Raw genomic sequence first — 22,266 nt, 5'->3', positions numbered from 1 at the left:
TTAATGGTGCTATGCCTCAGTTTCTACATCTGTACAATAGGCTAATGGATGTACCTGCTCCATAGGATCTTTGTGAGAATTAAATGAGTAACGTGTGTAAAGTTCTTAGCACACTGACATGTAGTCAGCACTTGGTAAACATGAGCTATTACTTCTCATAGGTTTCAGGCAACTTTTACACAATTCCAAAATTCAAAGAAGGTGAGATTATGGAAGTTTTTGTTTCATTCTTAATTTACATATGTATATGTATAGTTTTTTGTTTGTTTTTTTGAGACAGGGTCTCAGTCTGTCACCTGGCTGGAGTTCATTTTCACAATCATGATTCACTGCACCCTTGACCTCCCCAGGCTCAGGTGATCCTCCCACTTCATCTGTCTGACTCGCTGAGACTACAGGTGTGTACCACTAATTTTTGTATGTGTTGTAGAAACAGGGTTTTATCATGTGGCCTAGGCTAGTCTCGAACTCCTGTGCTCAAGCAACCCTCCTGTCCTAACCTCCCAAACTGCTGGGATTACAGGCATGAGCCACTGTGCCCAGCCTCGTTATATATTTTTAAATAAAGTTTTTATTTTAGAACAGTTTTAAACTCACCCAAAAGTTGAGAGCATAGTTGAGAGAGTTCTAGAATGCTCCACACCTGGCCTCCCCTGTTATTAACATCTTTCATTGGTATGGCACATTTGTCACAATTTAATGAGCCAATATTGATACATTATTATTGACTAAAATCTACACATTATTTGCATTTCCTGTTTTTATCTAGCATCCTTTTTCCGGTCTAAGACCCCATCCAGACCACCGCATGACATTTAGTCACAGCATCGCCTTAGGCTCCTCTTGGTTGTGAAAATCTCTGAAACTTTCCTTGATTTTGATGACCTTGACAGTTTTGAAGAACTCTGGTCAGGCATTTTGTAGATTGGTCCTCACTAAAGTCTGTCTATTTTTCTCATGAAGATAAATTTCTTTTAAGCTAAGTTTAACATAAAATGGATTGTAATTATACAAACACCAAGTGTTCACCAATCTTTATTATTGCTCATAAAATTAGCCAGATAACTGGCAAATCCCACTTAAGTTTGAATTGGGTAGGCTCAGTAAAGAGGAAAACTTTTTCTGTGTAAATAATGCAAAGCAGATGTTTCTAATGAGTGAGGGGCTGCTTTGGTTAACATCACACAATTACCATGTGCTTTAGGTAGCAACACAGTCCGAGAGAGCACCTGGGGCTCCATGCAAGGCAGGGTAGATTGGACACTGCTGTCTTTCCTTATCAAGAGATCACCAGTTGCCTGTGCTCACTCTGCGGATAGGAGCTCCTGGTAGTGTGCTCTGAGCTCTCCAGAGAGGTGGATCAGAGCTGCTCATTATTTATCTTAGCAAAAAAGGAATCATAAGGAAGCTTTTACAATGTGGTTCTGATTTTTATCCTGTTCCCTGAGTTTAATTCAAGAGATTGCAACGAACTGTGAGTCAAGCACAGCTGCTGACTGGCAGAAAAGAAATTGAAACCAGGTTCAAGAATCACCCCAAACATGTTCTGACGGGGTATTTGCAGCCAGCAGCAAGCGCTCTGCTACTGACTCACTCCAAGGGGCAGTATTTTGTGGACTACTTCCCACAGCATCCAGAGGATGGGGCTGTGGATGGTGCTCCTCTCCCCTCCGTCAGCCTTCTGAGGTCTGCTCTCATTGATGGCTCCTGCTCCTCCTATCAGGCCTTGACCTGGGGTCCTTCCATCTGGATGGAAGTGGCACTGACGAACATAAAGAAACAGTCGGTCTCAACAGGAAAATAAGACACAATGGAACAGGAGAAAACCTCAGAGGATGGCGGCAAGCACCTGTTATACCCTACAGATACTTTACTCATATAAATTATATCTGCACTCGTAGCCTAGCTTTCGTAGACACAGCTGCATGCACTCTGCCAACCCACCATGATAGTCAGTGTGCCCCTTCATGGACGGAATCATTCCTTCTCACAGTTAAGAGTGTGGACTGTAATCCAGCTGGCTAAGGTCTAACTCCTCCTGGCCTATTGCCTACTATCTGTGCGTGACCCCTGACATGTGACTCAACTTCATCTTTGTTTTCTTATTTGTAGTGACGATGATGGCCCTAGAGGGTTGCTATGACTTCCCAAAGAGTTATTGCACATAAAACACTTGGAGTAGTGTCCAAAATGTGTAGGTGCTCTATAAATGTTCCTTCTTCTAAAGTACGGTATGAGACACCGTGGAAAAAAACACAGAAGACATAGATGTGGCCTTAACAGAGGAAAGCACAGGCAAACGGGGTAAGTGAGTGCTGCTTTTGAAGTGTGAACAGGGTGCAGTTTGATCCCAGGAAAAAGAGAAAATCACAGTGGCCAGCAGAGCAACATCTCTGTCCGGACACAAGGGAGTTTGTTGGTCAGAAAAGCAGACAGGGCATCTGGCATCTGGCAGGGTATCTGGCACCTGGCATGCCAATGCCTGGAGGCATGAAATCATGTGGCAAGCCGGAATGGGTAAGGACATTGCTGTGTGCAGTGCTGCGGCTTAGTAGAAGGAGGGTCAGGAAGTCTATGGGGACAAACAAGGTGCTCACGTGTTCAGTCATTTGGTTGTCTGGATTTTGTGAAATCAGTTTTCTCTTTCACAAAGCGAGTTGCAGAAAGACAGTAGGCAATTCTGTGAAATGGAAGTTGTGAGATGCGGAGGGAAGATCCAGGAGTTCCAGTGCTCATTTAATAGGTGTTCTAGGAGGAGGGAACACACAGAGCAAAAAAAGGACACATCAGACAAGAGAACACAATTTACCAGAGCTGCTAAAAGACACTAGACCTTGGCTTCGAAGGAAGGATCTGGTGAGTAATTGGCCCTTAAAAGAAAAGAAATAGGTGAGCTCCACATTTATTTAGATCGACTCCTGAGGACCCATTCCCATTTATACTGCATACAGGACAAGAGAGTTGAAGCAGGATGTGACAATCTTACTGTGCTAGGAAGACAGAGGTTGGGGCTTGAAGCCATCACAGTGGCTAGAATTTAGGGGAGCAATCCCAGAAAGGAAGTAACTTTTGATTTTGGAAGAGACCCCAACCCTGCTTCAAAATTCCCCTTAAATTGATGGCTGACTCCTAAACTAGGCATGCACAGAGTGAAATGCCAAGGGGCTCAGTGGAAAACAACAGCTGGAAGGCTTAAAAAGAGCTGAGCAGAGATTTCAGCAGCTGTCCTGCCATTGAGAGATAAAGTTTGAAGTTTAAATCCTGCCAAAGTATTAACAGAAGGACTTAGTGTGACGCTTAATCATATGTATCAACTTGGCTGGGCCACAGTGCCCAGATATTTGGTCGAACATTATTTTGGATGTGTCTGTGAGGGTGTTTGTGAATGAGATTCACATTTAAGTTGGTGGACTTTGAGTCCACCAGAACCTAAGAAAACAGAGAACAAGCAGATTGCCCTCCATAACTTGGCTGGGACTCATCTAATTATCTGAAGGTACGGACAAAGCAAAGCCCGAGCAGGGGGACTTCTGCAGCCTGTGGCCTTCAGGCTGGAACTGCAACCTCAGCTCTTCCTGGGTCTCTAGCCTGCTGGCCCAAACTGCATGTTGTACTTGCCAACTTCATAATTGTGTGAGCGAATTCCTTAAAATAAACCTCTTTATACACACACACACACACATACACACACACACAAACACATCTTGTTGGTTCTGTTTCTCTGGAGAACCCTAATATACTTGGTAAGCACAGCTTGCTTCCCATGAAAACCAAGACTAGCGGTTGTGCTCTAGGACCACAGACAGAACTGAAATAGACCCAGCCAACACAGCCTGAAACCAGGATTCTCTAGAATCAAGGTAACTTACCAGTGATGTCACTTGCCAGACTAATGATTTGTGCCCAGGCTTTAATTTTAAAGGTACTGAATGACCACACAGAGAGCTCATGTCATTGAAGGAATAATTTATTACAGTACTTACATTTCCTAAGAGAAGGGGACATACCATGTCCCATGAGACCACAGGGAGGAAGCACCAGGTTGGTCAAGAGGCAGAAAGAGCTAGAGAAAAGCATGGCCCAGAGCCTTTATTGAGCTTTCCATGGGAAAAGCAAGGCAGCAAAGAGGAAGCAACTTAGTACTGGCTAGTGTGGATAGGGTTGGTGGGCTCTAGTATCCAGTTGTCTGAGAGACTGGCCCTGGGTAATTTAGGGCAGGGAAAATACTGGCTTGTGTGAGAGTTAGGTAAAGAAGGTGGTTGGGGCACACACTCAGGATTAAGGAGAAAGTTTGGGATAATTTTTTTTTTTTTCCGGAGATAGAGTCTCACTCTGTTACCCAGGCTGCACCCAGGGTTCAAGCATTTCTCATACAGGTGCGTGCCACCACTCCCAGCTAATTTTTGTATTTTCAGTAGAGAGGGGGTTTCATCATGTTGGCCAGGCAGACCTCAAGTGATCCGCCTGTCTTGGCCTCCCAAATTGCTGGGATTAGAGGTATGAGCCACCGTGCCCAGCCGGTGATAAGATGTTTCAGGCACGTAGGGAAATTGGACTGCAGGGCAGATATATACAACAGTAGCTGTTAGTTTGGCCCTGTAATTAATTGATGCTTAGTAGACAAATACAGAATCTAAGAAAACATAGAACAACTAAACATCAACACTCTTCAAAGGAAGATAACAGAATCCGGGGTTTCTATAATGTATCATCCACAATGTTTAAAGGAACAATACCAGGCAATCAAAGAAGCAGGAAAACATGACTCTTAACAAGAGAAAACAGACAATAGAAGTAAACCCATGATAATCCAGATGTTGAAATTAGCAGTCAAGGACTTAAACAATTATTATAAATATATATATTTTTTCAGGTAAAATGAACAGAAAGGTGAATAGGCAAATGGAAAGTATAAAAGAGTCACATCGAATCATTAGACTTTAAAAATGCTATATCTAGCCCAGGTCTTTGCACTTGCTGTTTCTGCTAACTGCAAAGCTTTTTCTCCAGATTCTCAAATGACAGTTTACTCTCTCCACTCAATGTTCTTCCCCAACATCATTCTGCAGGGAGACCTCTCCTGAGAACACTTCTTTAGTTGTATATTCGCTTACCATGCTATATTTATCATGAGGGCACTTATTGCCACTGGCATTCTGTTACGTATTTATGCTTCTATCCATCTACTTTTTTCATCCTCCACAGTAATGCCAGCTTCTTTAGGACTAAGATTTTGTCTTTTTCACTGTCAGGACAGTGCTGGGCAGAAAGTAGGTGCTTAGTAAACATTTGTTGCTATTCCATTAAAAATATCCAAATAGTATAAGCAACTATAAACAATATTTTTATAGAAATAATTTGAACATCCAGATAAAATGCATTATTTTCTTCCCAAATTTAAATGACTATGTTTGCTTAAAAAGAAGTTGGGCCTGGATGTGGTGACTCACACCTGTAATCCTAGCACTTTGGGAGGCCAAAGAAGGCAGATGACCTGAGATCAGGAGTTCAAGACCAGCCCGGCCAACATGGTGAAACCCTGTCTCTACTAAAAATATAAAATTAGCTGGGCATGGTGGTGCGCACCTGTAATCCTAGCTGCTTGGGAAGCTGAAGCAGGAGAATCACTTGAACCCAGGAGGCAGAGGTTGCAGTGAGCTGAGATTGCATCACTGCACTCCAGCCTGGAAAACAAGAGCAAAACTCCGTCTCAAAACAAAAACAAACACAAAAACAAACAAACAAACAAACAAACAAACAAACAAACAAACAAACAAAAGATGAAAAAAAGAGATTGGGAAACTAGTTAGGATAATTACCCATAGGTAGTTAGTGCCTAAATCTTCATCACTGAATCTCTATCAATTCACTGTCCCGCTAACAGTCTAAAGCAATATGCTTTCCCACATGCTCACCAATACTTTTTGCCTTTTAAATATTTTGCTATTTTTTTCTTAATTGAAATCATTTCCAGTGATTTACTCAGTCTTTTGTTGCATGCCATTTCTAGTTTTTTGTTACTGTAAAACACATGTAACAAAAATTCTTGTGTATATTATTTTGGCACAGACATAAGAATTTTTCTAGGGGCAGATAGAATTTTTACTCCTAAAACTGCAGTTTGCATGTGGCATGCCCAGTGTGAAAGAAGTCTGAGCATTAGTGTTACTGGGGAGCCTGGTCTCCAGGGCTTCTGGAGCACTGACATTGGAACAGAAGCACATTCCTCTCTGGCCTCTTTGAGTTTACACCTCAGGTTTGGCTCTGATTGTGCCAAGCTGGTCTTGGAGACAGAGAGGTCAGAGCTGCTTCTGCTGCTTCTGTGGGGGAACTTGGTTGAAAGAGTCCCCAGAGAGGAGAGCAACATAGACAGAATGAACTGTGAGACCAGAAAGGCAAACAGGATAGCAAGGTGGTGAAAACAAGCTAAGACTAGAGATCAAAGCCAGCCCAGTGTCTGAGTGAAGTGAAGGTGGGGATGCTGCGACCACAGCCATAGGCACAGGCATATGTTAGGCTCAGGGGTCCGTGGGTGTTGAGAGAGTCAGCGGGGGAGAGCCAAGGTGCATTCATTGCTCTTCTCTTTCTTGGGAGTAGCTCGCTTAGAGATGGCTTTTATCCCCACTACCTGGGTGAACAGATATGGAACCAGCCTTCAATCAGGAGAGGAATCTCTAGGAGCAACAGCAGGCACTGAATCCAGAAACTCTTAGCTCTCCATGGTGGTCATGGATCTACTATGGCTCAGCCCTGAGGAGTGAGCAAAGCTGTAGACAAACACATGCAGGGTTTTATGCCCCTGAACCCTAGGGCACTCCTCCTAAAAAAAAGCCCAAGACCACTGACACCACTTCCTAGGGAAGGAATTGGGCAGAAGAGCTGGTTGGCAGGAAGGGGATCTGGCTTCAAAAAGAGTTTCCATAAGTTCCAAGGGAGTGAAGCTTTGTAGAAAGAAAATAATGTCCAAAGAGGGATTGTTTGGGGAAGTTTTGCCACTTAAAACCCTCAATAGCCCTTCAAGGAAAGATAGATTCCAGCCAGGAAGGGCATGAGATGATCTTAGGCAAGCTAAATGCACCTTCTTTCCGTGACTTTCTAAATGGGCATGGTAATGACTCACCCAACATTAGGGAAGAGATGGTAAAAAGGGGAGGAAGAAAAGAACAAAATCAGAGGGTAGTGACAGGAGGTGACTTTGACACCTGGAACCTGCAGGCGGGGGCAGGTCACATTCTCAGACATCACCTGGGGGCTCAAAGGGAGCCCCTCTTCCACTGCCCCATTCTGAGTGGGGAGCCTGTGCTGTCATCTGAAAGCCGTGAGGGAGAACATTACAGGGTCATATTTAGGCCCAGGCCAGTTGAGAAAACTTGTGGGTGTACTGTAACTTCTAAGCTTCAGCGATTGTCCACAGAACCAGTGAGGCATTGTGTCACCCAAAAGGAAACATCTCCTCAATTAATGATAATTTACAATATATGCTCAGCATTTCGCTGGCACAGTTTGAAATAACCACTGTAGACCTGCATTCACCTTTGCAGGATGGAGACATGGTAATACCGAGTCTGGGCTCACACTGGTTCTTTATGGGGCTCTGCTGCTTAGAGGAATTGATGGATGGTGGTGACTGGAAGAGCTGTGGGCTGGGGCAGGTGTCCTGAGCTGGGGAGGGCAGAGGGAGGCACTGGGAGGGCTCAGGTGGGAACGAATGAGGATCTGGCTTGCTGGGATGGAAAAAGCCTGCACTCTGTAGATGGACATGGGCCTTTGGCTTCGACGCCTGCTGCACAACTCAGCAGCTCTGTGACCTTGGAGCAAATTCACCCAGAAAATGGGAAAGAGGGGTTCAAAAATCATCTGCTTCAGGACTGTCATACTTGATGATGTAATGAAATTACCACCCCATTTAGAAAGTCACTGAAAGGGAACGGTTTAGCCTGCCTGTGGCAAGTCATGTCCATCCTGGCTGGAATCCATGTATTCTTGAAGGCATATGTGCTCTGCACCTGGTTGATGGTAGGTAAATGCTAACTGTTTTCTGTTCTACAACCATGGGGCTAAGAAGACAGTTCTGGGTGGGCCATCCCTCCCAGCAGGTCTCAAGTGTCTGAAGCCTCAGTCATACCCAACTTCCCCCAAAAGGGTTGGAATTCTTGGCCACACTCCCTGGGGCAGTCCCCATAGCTGGAGAGGCTGCCCTGGCCTCCCCCACAGACCCTCTCCAGCCAAGCCCGCTCCTAGGGTATCTCATCCTGAAGCCAGGCCTGGAGCTTGCTTGCCCAGCTGGCTTTGATCAGGCTCACTCTGAGCCACATGTCACTGTCTTCATCTGTTATTGTTTATGTTTCCTTGCAAACAAATGTCACGTCTTTCCCAGGAGGCTCTAACCAGCCAGTTAGGTTTTAACCCCTTGTGGTCAGAGGCAGGTTTCCACTCCTCAACCTAGCCCCTTTTCTGCACCCAGTGAACGGAATGCTTTGAGACCCAAAGGCTAATGTCCATTCAAGGGATCCAGGCTGAGAGACCTATCCAGGGGACTGGCATGGAGCATCTTAGGACAGAGTGGCCAGGAGTCACGGGGCTTTGTAAAATCTTGCTGTGGGCCTATACGTTCTTTTCCAGCCTCATTTAACCTTTAAATAAAGCCAGAAGTAATTTATTGCTTATTTGCTATATCATAGAAACATAGAATTATCATAGAAACATATTAACAAAAGGATGGGAATCTCTTTTTCGTACAAAGAAATGTTTCTAAGGCTTGTCATGTAAAATTTCAGACTTTACGTGTGTGTATGTATACATGCATGCATGTTCTAGGTTTTATATAACTGGGATTATTTGGTACATGCTTTTAATCATAATGTTGTGAACAGATTTTCCCATGTGCTTTATTCACTACATTGCATTCCATTGTTTAGTTGCTCCACAATTTACTTAACCTAGGAGTTCTCCAACTCTAGCAGGCACCAGAATCAATCCAGGGAAGGCTGATTGAAACACAGATTACCAGGCCTCACTGCAGAGTTACCCAACCAGCAGGTCTGCCTACTGTGGGGACTGGAAATTCGCATCTGTAACAAGTTTCCACGTGAGGATGATGCAACCAAACCAACTTAGCCCAACCTCCACCTCAGGCACTTAGGTTGCCTCTGAGTTCACTCTCATACACAATGCTGTGTTGAACGTGGCTGATGAAAACGGGCTAATAAAGGCACACTTTTAATTTATTAAGGGGTCAGTTTCTAGAGGTAAGATTGTCAAGACAGATGGTACCATAGGTTTAAAGTTTTTGCTACCTATTGCCGGAACATTAGTTTCAATTTATTTTTCCAACAGGGGACACCAGTTCTTGACCTCATGTTGATTTAATTCTTGTTTTTCTAATGAGAAGTGCCCACCACATCTAGCTAATGTCACTGAGAAAGATAGGTTCCCACTCTTAGAGCTGTGTGAACCCAGGAAGCCACCTCATCTGTTTGAGGCTCAGTTTCTTCATTTATTAAAGGGGAAAGAACACTGCTTTGCCCGCCTGTCTGGGCTGTAGTAAGAACCATGAAATGATGATGCAGCACCCTTCCTAAATTGCGACTTGTATTCTGAAAGATCAAAATAAACACTGCTGTATCAACTAAGACAGACACCAAGGTTAAGGAAACAAAGTTGCTTACAGGTTAGGGTTCAGGGCCTGGCTGGCATGGATAAAGTCTATATTCCTATGGCTCCAAACTCCCTAACAATGGCACTATCAGACCCCTCCCAAGTCTGATTTACAACCCAGTCACTACAACTCTGATTGGGCAGAGGATGCCCTTACCAACATTCTTTCTTGATAAGCAATTGCAGACCTTAAGCCATTTTCAGTAGCTTACAGAGGCTGTGCACAAATTGTCTTTGTGTCCTGTGGTTCACCTTTTGTCATAAAAAGCCAAATTCTACCTTCTTTTAATGCTAAAACCCTGCCCCAAAGTGAACTTGGGATGTATGTGACATACATGTTTACCCACTGTGCATGCACTTGACTCTCCTCAAAAATATGTACAGCTTTCCTCCCAAACCTGCTGCATACATAGGATACCAGTCTTGTGAGCCGTAAAACCCAAACTACCCTTCCCCTCTTCGAAGAGATAGCATCTTGGTACTTGCCAGAGACTGTCTCTTTACAGTTCACCAACTGCTATCACCAATAAGGATCTCCTTTTCACTATTTAGTGATCCTGGTGGTCTTTTAGATGACAAACTCATGTACAGGTGGGAGGGTTCTGAGTATTTCCCTGACTGATTAATATGAAGCCCATATGGCGGGAACTGTTCTAGAAAGTTAGCATTATTGGGGAAAAGGTTGCTTGAGGGCTTATCTGCACAGCCACAACTGTTGGCTCAGGTCATCGCTTATGGGAACTCCCAGTAGTGTGATGGTAAGTATTCAACTACTTGCTCCTGGTCGGGGAGGGGTAAGCCCCTGGTTTTAGCCTTTGCTTATTACCATGGGGTAAATACTCCCGCCAAGATCTCTATCAAGCTGCCACTGTGTCTTAAAATATAGTAAAATAATTAGGAATTGGAGTGTTTGAGTATTTATTACTTTCATGTTTAATATAATTTATTTAATTATAAGTTTACACTATTTTTAATTTTGATAATGGCTGTGTTTAACAACTGGCTTGCAAAGTTCTTGAAAGATTTAACAACTGGTTCTCATTAGCAAGTACCAGCTGGCCCCAGCACACTACTAGATGCCCCTCTTGGCCATAAACTCATTAAAAATGCAAGTCACTATGTCATTCTTGTGGAGGAAAGGTTACACTGGTTATATTGACTTTCATTTTTTACATGTGACTGAGGGCTACACATTGATAATCTGAGTTAGTTGGACTCCAAATGTTTGACACTTATATTTTAAAATAGTCCTAGGCTTCCCAAGGATTGAACTTTGGGGTCCTGCTAAGATATCTGGTGCTCACACCACGCAGCCAAACTCTCCAACACACATCTCCCGTGGAGACAGGCCTTGCAACATGGGGGAAGCAGGCTTTGTTTCCAGAAGCTCATCAATGAGGTCTTGAGAGATCAGTTTCCAGTTGCTGCTATTCTGCCTTTTAATTTTCTTAGTTTGGCTTTATTGTGATCGATTTAATTTGCTGTGGGTTCGGTGGTGGAACCTACTGTGTTGCTGCTCCTGATTGCATCACTGCCTTTTGTGGCCTGAAATTTCCCAAGAAGCCAACTTGAATATGTGAATTCATTGTGGTTCAGATAAGAGCAATTTACACCGCTTTCACTAAGGCAGGTAAATAATAGAAAAAATAACCTTTTGGTTTGTTTGGTGATATTTTACTGTAATGTATCATGACCTGTGAATTTGTGCTACATAAATAGCTTAATAGATGCTGTTTCCAATAAAGTAAGAAGCATTTGCTGAGTTATCTTCAAAACAGGAAATTATTTCAAAAACATGAATCAAAATTTAAATATGCAGATGCTTATAATCCTGTCTTACAAAAATAATTCATATTTTCTCCCTTTTCATTTTTGTCATATTTGTTGAATTCCTGAGAGCCAGGGTGGATTTGGGAGAGTTTCTGAGGAGAGCTGCCTTTCCCTTAGAAGGGAGCCCCAGCTGACTGCCTGTTTCACACCATGGTTGGCAGGTCCCTTTCCTCCCTGGACATGGATGGCCATGGTACTTGCTAGTCAGGTGGGAGCTACACTGCTCGGCCATCTCTGGCCACTCCCTGTTGTGCTGCGGATGTGCCAGCTCAGTTCTGCTCCACTAAAGTTATTGCCTCTGAATGTGAGATAGTCACGTGAACATGCTGGTACCTGGAGCAGTGGAGAATTGTTTGAACCAGTCCTTCATATTTGAGCAAAGCTCACAGGCCTAGAGCAAATCTTACAGGCCTAGGGTGTGGTGCGTGTGTGTGTGTGTTTGTGTGTGTTGGGGGTGGGGAGGTGTGGTGGGGGTGGCAGATGGGGTGTTGGAAACCAATGCCCCAGCCAATGTTCAGTCAGTCTCACTGCACTGCAGGGGACATGACTGAATAGACTGCTTCCCCTCTGGTCGCTAAGCCTTGGCCTGGGGCCTTTCTTGGAAAGTTTCCTGTGGGAATTTGATATGGCCTGATCCAGCCTTCCCAGAAGTTCTCCACCCTATGCATACTTTATTCCAGGAGGGCCAGGGATCCATTCAAGACTTTGGGTGCTGTGCGGCAGAAGGGACAGTTGCTGGCCTCCTCGGGACACTGGGATCATCCATTAAACAATTGCATCATCTTTCTGCAGGACAGGCTGGGAAGAAGTATCTTCAACCATGCCTTTGAAATAGCTATTCTAATTGTGGGGATTAAAATAAATCATCCCAGTTCTGCTCAGGAGTTATCTGTGAACGTATTTGCTGCTTTCCAGTCACAGACATCCATTAGTCTTGGATGTGGGCTAAAAGGAACATGGAATCAAGCACAGCACACTTTGACATCAACACGACTCACTGTTGGCCTCTGGGTCTTGGGGTCTCACCCTCACACACTTAGACATCAAGGTGACTCACTGCCGGCCTCTGGGTCCCAGAGTCTCACCCTCCAAGTCAGAGCTGTGGGCCATACTGCAGGAAAGTTGGCTCAGTAGAAGACAGGAATGGTTCCTGAGGGCTGTGTCCAGCGTGGCCTGTGGTCAGCCCATTTTGGACATAGAGGGAAGACCCCTTTCCCTAGAGCTCCCACCGTGGCTCTCCAAGAACACACACAGGACGTGGCCAGTGCTGGAATCCTGTGGGATTCTGGGCTCCTGAGTCACGTGCATGGCATCCAGCAAGGAGTCTTTCCTCTCAGCTGAAGCTGCCCTTCCAAGGAAGTGTGCATTGGAAGAAGACGCTTCTGCATTCAGCAACCATGTTGAGCATTCACAGCCCTGCTGGGCCAGAGCTGAGTAAAATACAGCAGGCTCTGGGCCAGGTGGGGCTCTAGGGCCTGGAGTACAGCCATGCCACACCTGAGGACCCAGCCCCAGGGACCGGCTCCCTCCTGGTTCCCTGATGAGAGGGAAGGCCTAGGCTATTTGTGTGGGCACCCTGAGGTGAAGGCCAAAACCCGAGACAGCGCCAAACAAACCCACCAAACGAGCAGCCTGTTATTATGTCTAAAGAAAAACAAAAGCAAAACTGCCTTTCCCATGTGCTTGGGGGAGCTGAAGAAGAGTCCTCCGGATTACATTTCCCTGTGCCTGAGCTGAGCCTTCTGTGGTCCACTGACTCACTTCTTTTAAAATAGTTACAAGAAGCAACAGAAAATGAACTCAAAAGATAGTACTTCCCTACTCCACTTCTCAGTTTGTCTGATAGCTTTTGGCACTTTCTCTGCAGCCCAAGCACAGGATGAGGTCATCCCTAAGCCCTGAGGACTGACCTTCACAGGGAAAAATTCCCACTCTGAACACCACCAACCTCACTCCATGCAAACCTGCTGCGCAGCGTCCAGGCAGCTTCCCACTTCTCCCCGGCCCTCGGGTGTTAAATCTGATAATAGAACTTTGGGAGGGTAGCAAGGCACCTGCCCCACTAGAGCAGCCACACTTTCAGTGTGGAGAGAAGGGCAGGAGCGGTGCCCACTTGCAACACCTTTACACAGTGGCTCTAGCCACAGAAATGCCATGATTAAGACCAAAGCACCACCCCTTGGCAGGGTGGACAGACTATTTCTGGACTCCCAAGGACCCCAGAATGAATGATGTGATTCTCCCCACAGCCCAGATTGGGACACAAGCCAAGCTCTGGAATTAGAAGTGAAGAGAGACACGGCCTCTCAGATTCCTGCTGTGGCTGTGGCCGCTTTGTTTCCTGTTAGCCTCCTCAGCTGGGAAAAACAGAGGCTGGGAAGAGTAGCTTTTGGAAGAAAAGACTAGAAAATATTCCAGGCCTCTTGGATGAGGTTTAGGACTCGCATGCAATGTGTGCAACGAACTGGCCAGGAGTCAGAGCTCCAAGAAAGTGCTGTGTTGGTCCTTTTGGGGGTTTGCACACCAGCCCTGTTGGCTGCAGCAGTGAGGCGTGGAGGTTCCTGGCAAGGATGGAAAACCCACTGGAGAGCTGCAGGGGGATGGGTGGGAGCCATGTGTGGGTGGTCTCAGCTGAGCATCTGCATGGAGCAAGCAGAGCGGCTGGGGCAGAGGCTCTTCCCATAGATGGAAGCAGCCCAGAGGCCACGTGAGTGAGGAGGATAATCGCTCACCATCGGAGGGGCTTCACTCCAAACTAGCCCCAGGGAAGTAGCCCACAGGAAACATCAGATCAACCTGGCCATGCAGCCCTGCCCCCAGGCCTGAGATGGAGGCCGCTTCTCCCCTAGCTCTCCCACCCAAGGCTCATCGAACCCCTCTGAATTGCCAAGCTCCCTATCTCTAAGGGGAGTTCACAGTGTATAATTTTTCAAAGGATTAGGAAGAATGTTTATAGATTGTGGGGAAAGAAAGACCTGACTCAGGGACTTTGGAAAACACTGGGCCCCAAATTGTAAAGCTTTTGTTTTTACAAAAGCAACTGTATGTAAACATTGCAAACTAGTAAATTGTTTCCTATGGGGTAAGGATGGGAACCATCCTCCCAAGTTGTCCTGGGAAAACCACAGGGCTCTCCTGGCCCCCAGGTTTCCCTGACTGAGCCAGAAAGATGCACAGAGCCCAGATACTGGTCAACGAACTAGCTCATTAGAACATATTTAAACATTATAGGGAAAATCAAAGTCCATTGAATTACCATGGCCTGTAACAAATTGCTCCAGAAACTAGTGTATGAAACACCTTTTCTTATGCTCACAGTTTCTGTGGGTGGGGAATTCCAACAGTGCACAGAGGGGAGGGCTTGTCTCTGCCTTGTGATGTCTTGGACCCAGCTGGAAGACTTGATGTCTGGGAAGCAAAATTATCTGAAGGTGTCTTCACTCACACACTGGTGGTTGATTGAGACCTTTGCTGGGGCTGCTGTCTGGAATATATCTTTGTGGCCCCTCCATGGGGCCTAGGCTTCCTCACAACATAGTGGCTGAGTCCAAAGGAGAGGGGAGACAGAACCAGGAGGAAATCACATCTTTTATGACTTGGCACTAACAGTCACAAAACATCACTCCTGTGCATTCTGTTGATAGAGGCAGTTACCAAATCCACCCTAGTTTAGGAAGAGGGACCCTGTCATGCTATCAGAAGAACCTGTGGGTTGTGATATAGACTAATGTGGCCTTGTTTGGAAAATTCGGTTTCACACAGCCCCACCTAATCTTTCTCCTCTTTCTTGAGGTCAATGTTGTTTTCTCTTGGCTGTGATTATTTTCAGATCTCCTCTGTGCCTTTTGATACATAGACAATATAGATTTGGTCAGTGCTTTTGGGAGAGTGTGTTTATTTTTTACATAAGTGGGGCCATCTATGTATTCCATGTATCTTGTGTTTTCATTAAACATGAATTCACTTATCAGTATGTATAGATCTCTTTCTTTTTATTGTGGTGTAGTATTCTACAGTCTGGTTATGTTGTAGTTTGTTTATTTTGATGGATCTTAGGAATGTCTCCTGTCTTTATTTCTATTATACACAATGCTGCAATAAATATTTCTTTAGGTGCTGTTTTATGCACATAGCACATAATGTGACTGTTCCCTAGGAAAGAGATGATAGATGATAGTAAACTGCCTAGGAAGCACCTGCCCACTTTTAATTTTAATGGGTACCACCAACCTTTTTGAGAAAGGAAAGGTACACTGTTCCAATAGATAATAAAAGTGTTCATTTCCTTACGTCCTCACCAGCACTGGGTATTGTCATCTTTTTAACTCTTGCCTATCTCATGGGTGAAAAATGCTATACTGTATACCACACATTTTTAAGTTGTAGCTCCCTTATTACAGTAGGACTCGACGTCTTCTTAAATGTTTATCAGCCATCTGTATTTCTTCCCCTATAAACTGCTTGCTCATTTGCTTTTTTTTTCCAGTTCCACTGAAAAGCAGAGGAATGCAAATTAAAACAGTGCGTTTTTTAAAGCAGTGAAATTAGAAAAGATGACAAAGATTCTCAATGCTTGTGAAGATTAATATTGTTTAAGTTGAGAAAAAACACCTTGTAATTACAAATGTTAACATATTTTCTTTCTACACATTTTTCATTAAAACATAAGCTCTGAACCATTATGAAAATATTCTTAATTGTTTTATATGAAGTGAGACCAAAGTTGATTCAAAAAAAATAGCGAATATAATTTTTCAGCATCATTTGTTGGCTGAGTCTCCTTTCCTCTCAGACTTGCTGTTTACTTTGCCGCTTAACAGTTCTCCATGATGTCATCTTTCTCTGAACTGCCTTCCATCCCCCAATGACCTACTTATTTTCTGTGCTGGCTGCCTCCTCTTGTTTTTGTAAGTCAAGTCTTTGTATTTATTTGTTAAAAAAGGATGCACTTACACTATTTCCTCTTTTAGCCAGGGCACATAGTCTCCTGTTTCGGTCAGGTGTGACTTTCATGGCTCAGTAGAGCACCGTGGTGTCTTCCTCTACACAGTGGCCTCACATTCTAGAGAGAAGGATATTCCTAGGTGCTGGGTGTGTGGGGGGATGTTGGTGTTGCTTGTGGAATATTGGGATTATTTTTAATCCATCACCTATTTGAACTGTTTAGTATTTGGGATTCAAAGGAATAGAGTTGATGAGACTGACCAAGGGTGGGAAAAGATTAGCCACAGAGGGAAGTGGTAAGAAGCTTGTTGGAGGTAATGAGTGAAGTGCTAGGGTGTTACAGAGCAGAGAGATGGCAAGTGAACATTTTATCAGGCTGATTGAGGCTGAAGCATGGTTTGTGCAAATGGAGAAGTAAGAGGCAACTCCCAGAGTCCTAGTTGGAGAGAACCAGCCACCTTGGAACTGCAGAGATCAGGGAGCACAGAGGAGGCAGCTCCCAGAGGGAGTAACGCCTTTGTCAGCCCAACGTGTTCATCAGCTGTTTACTCATTGTTTCCTGAGTGTTTGTTAATATGTAAAACATTGTTCTAGACACTAGAGATATAATGAGATGGAAGGAATGAAGGAAGTCCCTACCCTCTTAAGCTTACATCTAAGGAGGAGAAGACAGATACAGGTAAACCCATGAGATGCACACATAGACATTATATAGAGCCTAGGGTGGTAAATGCTATCATGGAAAAATAAAGCAGGGTAAGGTGACAGAGAGCTGTGGGGCCAAAGAAGGCTCTTTTCCTGGGGATGCCAGGCAGGCTCCTCTGACCAGGTGATGTTTCAGAGGAGACCGGAAGGAGAGGGAACCACACAGGAACCTAGGGGAGAGCCTGGAACAGGCACAAGAAAGAGCAAGTGTGAGAGCCCAGAGCCCGTGAAGGGAGGATGCCGGACGCGTCCGGGAGCAGTGAAATGTCTGGAGTCACAGGAACTGAGCAAGGGATTGAGTAGAGGAGAGTGGAGGGGTGGGGTTGTGGAGGGCTGAGGAGCCTAAACAAAGTCAGTGTGGGGACTTGGGACAGGGGAGAGAAGGAGAGGTTTTCCACATTGGGAAGCAGGGCCATTTGATGTTGGCTGATGACTGTATGTATGTGAGCCTACGTATGGTTAATTAATCTGGCATGAGTTTGTGTGCATGTATGTGTGTGTGGTTAAGTAAATACGTGTGTGAATTTGTATGTGTGAACATGTTATGTGTCTATGTGAACACATGTACATATGTTTATGTTACTGTGTGTGCCACATGTATTACAGTGTATGTGTCTATCTGAGTGATCATGTATGTGTTTCTTTGTGTGTGAGTGACATAGTTTGGACGTGTGTCCCCTTCAGATCTCATGTTGAAATTTGATATCCAATGTGAGAGGTGGGCCTAGTGGGAGGTGTTTGGGTCACGGGGACAAATCCCTCATGAAGGGCTCAGTGCCATCCTCGTGGTAACGAGTTCTCAATCTTAGTTCCGTCATAACTGAGTGTTGAAAAGAGTCTGTCACTTCCTCCACTCTCTCTTCCTTCCTCTCTTACCCATGTGATCTAAACACACCTGCTCCCCTTCCCCATCTACTGAGAATGGAAGCTTCCTAAGGCCCTCACCAGAAGCAGATGCTGGCACTATGCTTCGTGTACAGGCTGCAGAAACATGAGCCCAACACACTTCTTTCTTTCATAAATCACCCAGCGTCAGGTATCCCTTTGTAAGCCACACAAGTGGACTAAGACGACGGTTCCATGCATGCTTAAGTGTGTACAAGTGTCTCTGTGTCTGTGTGTTTGTGTTTTTATGTGTGTCTAAGTAGTTAAGAGTATGTGTGTTTTGTGTTTGTGCATGTCCAGATAATACACAAGACCGAAAAGGTCCCATGGGGAAATGAGAACATGTTGGGAAGCCTCTCCTGGTATCCAGGCTCAGCCTCTGCCCTTGCCATGGTCACAGAACAGACCACTGCCATCGATGAGGTCACACAGTAGATCTAGGATCTTAGCGACCATGGGGAGCTCAGTGTCCACTCTGGCTGGGGCCAGCTGGAGGGCTTCAGTACAGCCCCAGCCAACTCTCATTGAACAACTGGAGCAGTAAGACCCTGGGCACTCATTTCAAATCATGAAACGCCACTTCACGGACCACAGGGGAGAACAGTCACCCACCGATGGGACCACCCTCAACTTGGCCAGCCCTGATTCCACTGAGGAGAGTGTGGAAGTGTTCTGGCCAGGTAGGTCAAAAGAAAGGCCTGGAAGGTCAGCCAGCTGTGCTCCCTGGGAAGGAAGCCCTGATGGGAAGGGACAGTGTCAAGTCGCCTCCTGATACTGTTATCAAATGGTTGTGTTGACCATAAACGTAGATGTGGAGGGAAAGGAAATTGATATTTATGGGACACTTGGTATGACTGAGGCTGTTGTGAGTACATAAGGTGTTTTCAGGGGATATGAGGATGAAAATGTAAATATTTATAATTATGTATTTATTTTAATGTGTATTTGAGAAAACAACACGTCAAACTCAGCAGCGAAATAAAAAATTCCTTTATAACAAAATGATGAAAGTTAATCTAGATCATCAATTTGAAGACCACTGGGATGTGTCTGTGGGCAGAATCTAAGTGTCACACCAGCTCTGGGGGCCCAATGGCTCCACCACTCATTCAAACTCCGTGCCTCTGTTTCCTACTCTGTTGAATGGGAATCCTAAAAATATAATTTCTTAGGGTTGTTTTGAATATTAAAGGAGCTAACACTTGGCAAGCACTTCCATGGTGAGAGGGACACAGTAAGTGTTGAAGGAGATGGTGGGATGGTCCCCTCTGGGGAAGGTGAAGACAGGTCACAAATGTTGAAGAGGACGGTGGGTCTGGGTGGCTTGGCCAAGGCACCTTGCATGTGTTGTTTTTTAAACGGGCTTCATTGAGGTGTCTTTTATGCACACAGACTTCAGCAATTTTAAATGCACAATTTAAAGAAGTTTGACACATGTACATTTGTGGAACCATCAACACAATCATGATAAAGAAGATTTTCAGAACTCCTAAAAGTCCCCTTGTGCCTTATTATGGTCAGTCTCCCCTCGCCCCATCCCCAGCTCTGGGCAACCACGGAGCTGTTCTCTGTTCCTAAAAATTTGCCTTTTCTAGAATGTCATCTGAATAAAATCATATACTACATGGCCTCTTTTTTTCTTTTTGTTCACATTCTCTCATGACTACACAGCCTTTTTAATTAGCTTCTTTTATTTAGCCTAATGCATTCAGGATTCATCCGTATTGCTGCATGTCTCAGTGGTTCATGGATTTAACAGGTTGCATCATATGGATGCACCTCAGTCTGCTTACCTATTCCCCAGCGGATGGTCTTTTGCTTGGTGATTAATGCATTATTTGATCCTGATCATCATATCCCTAATGTGTATATAACTGTTATTCACCATTTAATGGTCTTTCTCAGTTGAGTCAAGGATTTGGTGATTGCATTCATACATTATTCAATCATTACGGCACCCTATGAGGTAGATATTATCACCAGCTTCATTTTATCAGGATATGGGCAGAGGGGGCAGTGTTTGCCCAAGAGCTCCCAGAGCCTGTACCCTTTCAGAGTCTGCGGCTCCTGAAGGTAGATGTGGCATTGATCCCTTGGGGGGCACTGATGACAATGTCCTTCTGCTTCTCAGGGACTATACAGAGAGAAGGGTCGTCCCCACGGCCACGGCCTGCCATTCCCCGGGAGGAGGGCCTCTACTTCTCTGCCAGGGCCCAGGGGATGCTGGTGTGGAGCAGCTCCCCATCCTCAGAGTCCTCCGAGTACCAGTCCTACTCCCAGTACCAGTCGTGCTGCTCCTGCATGTGCGACGAGGACAGCGCTGCTCCGCAGAGTGTGTGTGCCTTCTACACGCACGTGCAGACCGTGCAGGGTGTGGCGGTGGCCTGGGAGACCGAGACCGGCTTCGAGCCGGTCAGCCGGAAGCCCCGCATCCATGAAGCCCAGTTCACCAAGAGGCAGAGGCGGAACGGCTCCTCCTTCGAGATGGCTTCCAACACCGATCTGCGCTGGGACCTGGAAGCCTGCAAGAGCAACTGCAGCCCCGAGCCCGAGGATACAGAGCTGCTGGAGTGCTGCCTGCAGGAGTTGCGGGCACCCCCGGACTGGCTGGTCACCACCAACTACGGGCTGCGCTGCGTGGCCTGCTGCCGGGTCTTCCCCTCCCTGGATGCTCTGCTGGAGCACGCCCAGCATGGCATCCGGGAGGGCTTCAGCTGCCAGATCTTTTTTGAGGAGATGCTGGAGAGAAGGCGGGCTCAGGGACAAGCACATGACCAACAGCTGGAGGAGGAGCAGAGTCCTTCAGACAACAGTGAATGTTCCCGGCCCCAGGGTGAGGTGCTCCCAGCACAGCAGCAGGAGAAGCAGTGAGCTGGAGGGGAGATACTCACCCCTGCCCTCACCTCCAGTGCCTGGGACTGCTCCTTCCCCAGCCAGCAGTATCAGAGCCACTAGGGCAGTGAGAGAGGACCAGGATCGGGAGGAAGGAAAGGCATGGGGTGTAGAGCAGCCAGGGCCAGGAGACTGGAAGGAGCCCCCTTCCTGTCCTGGGCACAGCATCTCCACCAGGGTCCATTTCAAAATCCAAACCCAAACAAGAGGGCTTTGAGTGTTTCTGATGGCGGGCACAATATCTGAAACCCACAAACGCATGGCCAGAGGGATTTCTATTTTTGCCGGTGCATCAGGCAGGTCCACACTTGCTAAGTAGATGTGGGTCACAGGACAGCCAACTGCAAATGACTCTTCAGCTCTATTTTTTTCACTGTTACGAATCTGTCATATGCCCTAGTTCTATTTCTTATGTTATTGGGATTAAACTTGAATAACACAAAATTGAATGCAGTGAATAATTGAGTGAACATGCTGTCATATTGGACACATGGGAAGTTGCCATTTCCATAGGTTACAAACTAGCACAAACACCAGGAGACAGGCAGCTTCTCAAGGTAGAGCAGGAGGCTGGGGATGTCCTTCCTACCTATGAGTTCGTCTATGTCAACTACACATTTTTAAGAGTTGCCACGAAATTCATCTTCACCCTTCTCCCTGTCTCGGAGGTCTGCATTCATTCAAGAAAAATTAATCGTGGTCCACTGTGTGTTTGACATGCTGATGGAAGACATGCTCCAGCCTCTGTTGCTTCCAGTGAGAGACAGTTAGAATGGGCAATTGCAAGGCAAAGGGATGAATGCCATCAAGGAGGTCTGGGGAGCCTAGATGAGGGGCCCCAAGTTCAAGCTGTTTGATCAGGAGAAAGAACTTTCCAGAAAAGATGATGCTCCCAGGGGCTTAAAGGAAAGGCTAGACCAGGGTTCCTCAATCAGCACTGTTGATCCTGCATGCTAATTATTTGTTGCGGGGGCTGTCCTGTCTGCTGCAAGATGTTTACTGGCCTCCCTGGCCTCTACCCATCCGAAGCCAGCAGCATTCCCTGCCCCACAGTTGCGACAATCACAAATGTCTTCAGACATTAACAGATGTTCCCTAGGGACAAAATCACCCCAGGCTGAGAACCACTGAGCTAGACAAGAACAAGGCCATGAGGAGAAAAAACAGACATGATACATTTGGGGAACTGCTAGCTACTTGATCTGGCTGGAATGCTGGGGGTATTTTGTCTCTCATATAGTTTATAAAGATGTGCCAGGCACTGAAGTGGACATGGGGAATAAGTGAACAAAGGGAACAAGGCAAACGTGGATGCTGCTCCATGGAGCTTATAGCCTGAAGGCATGCATATAA

The 22,266-nt window shown here is 45.7% G+C and overlaps 1 protein-coding gene and 1 long non-coding RNA gene across 2 annotated transcripts; one reads left to right on the top strand and one right to left on the bottom strand.

The window, feature by feature from the left end:
- Positions 1-1,414: 1,414 nt before the first annotated feature.
- On the bottom strand, positions 1,415-15,020 carry LOC111554564. Its single transcript, XR_002735274.2, has 3 exons — positions 14,786-15,020; positions 11,164-11,278; positions 1,415-1,762 (listed from the first exon to the last, which is right to left on the bottom strand). It is a non-coding gene; the product is annotated as an uncharacterized LOC111554564 (long non-coding RNA).
- Positions 15,021-18,486: 3,466 nt separating this feature from the next.
- FAM170B (family with sequence similarity 170 member B) lies at positions 18,487-21,357 on the top strand. Its single transcript, XM_023230203.2, has 2 exons — positions 18,487-18,701; positions 20,153-21,357. Exons 1-2 carry the CDS (start codon positions 18,590-18,592, stop codon positions 20,890-20,892), a joined length of 852 nt encoding a protein of 283 aa, XP_023085971.1. The 5' UTR covers positions 18,487-18,589; the 3' UTR covers positions 20,893-21,357.
- Positions 21,358-22,266: the final 909 nt, after the last annotated feature.

Source organism: Piliocolobus tephrosceles, chromosome 9 (assembly GCF_002776525.5).
Source record: "Piliocolobus tephrosceles isolate RC106 chromosome 9, ASM277652v3, whole genome shotgun sequence".
In the NCBI taxonomy this organism is placed as follows: Eukaryota; Metazoa; Chordata; class Mammalia; order Primates; family Cercopithecidae; genus Piliocolobus; species Piliocolobus tephrosceles.
The sequence above is the reverse complement of the archived record's forward strand: the minus strand, read 5'-3'. Positions and strand labels throughout refer to the sequence as shown.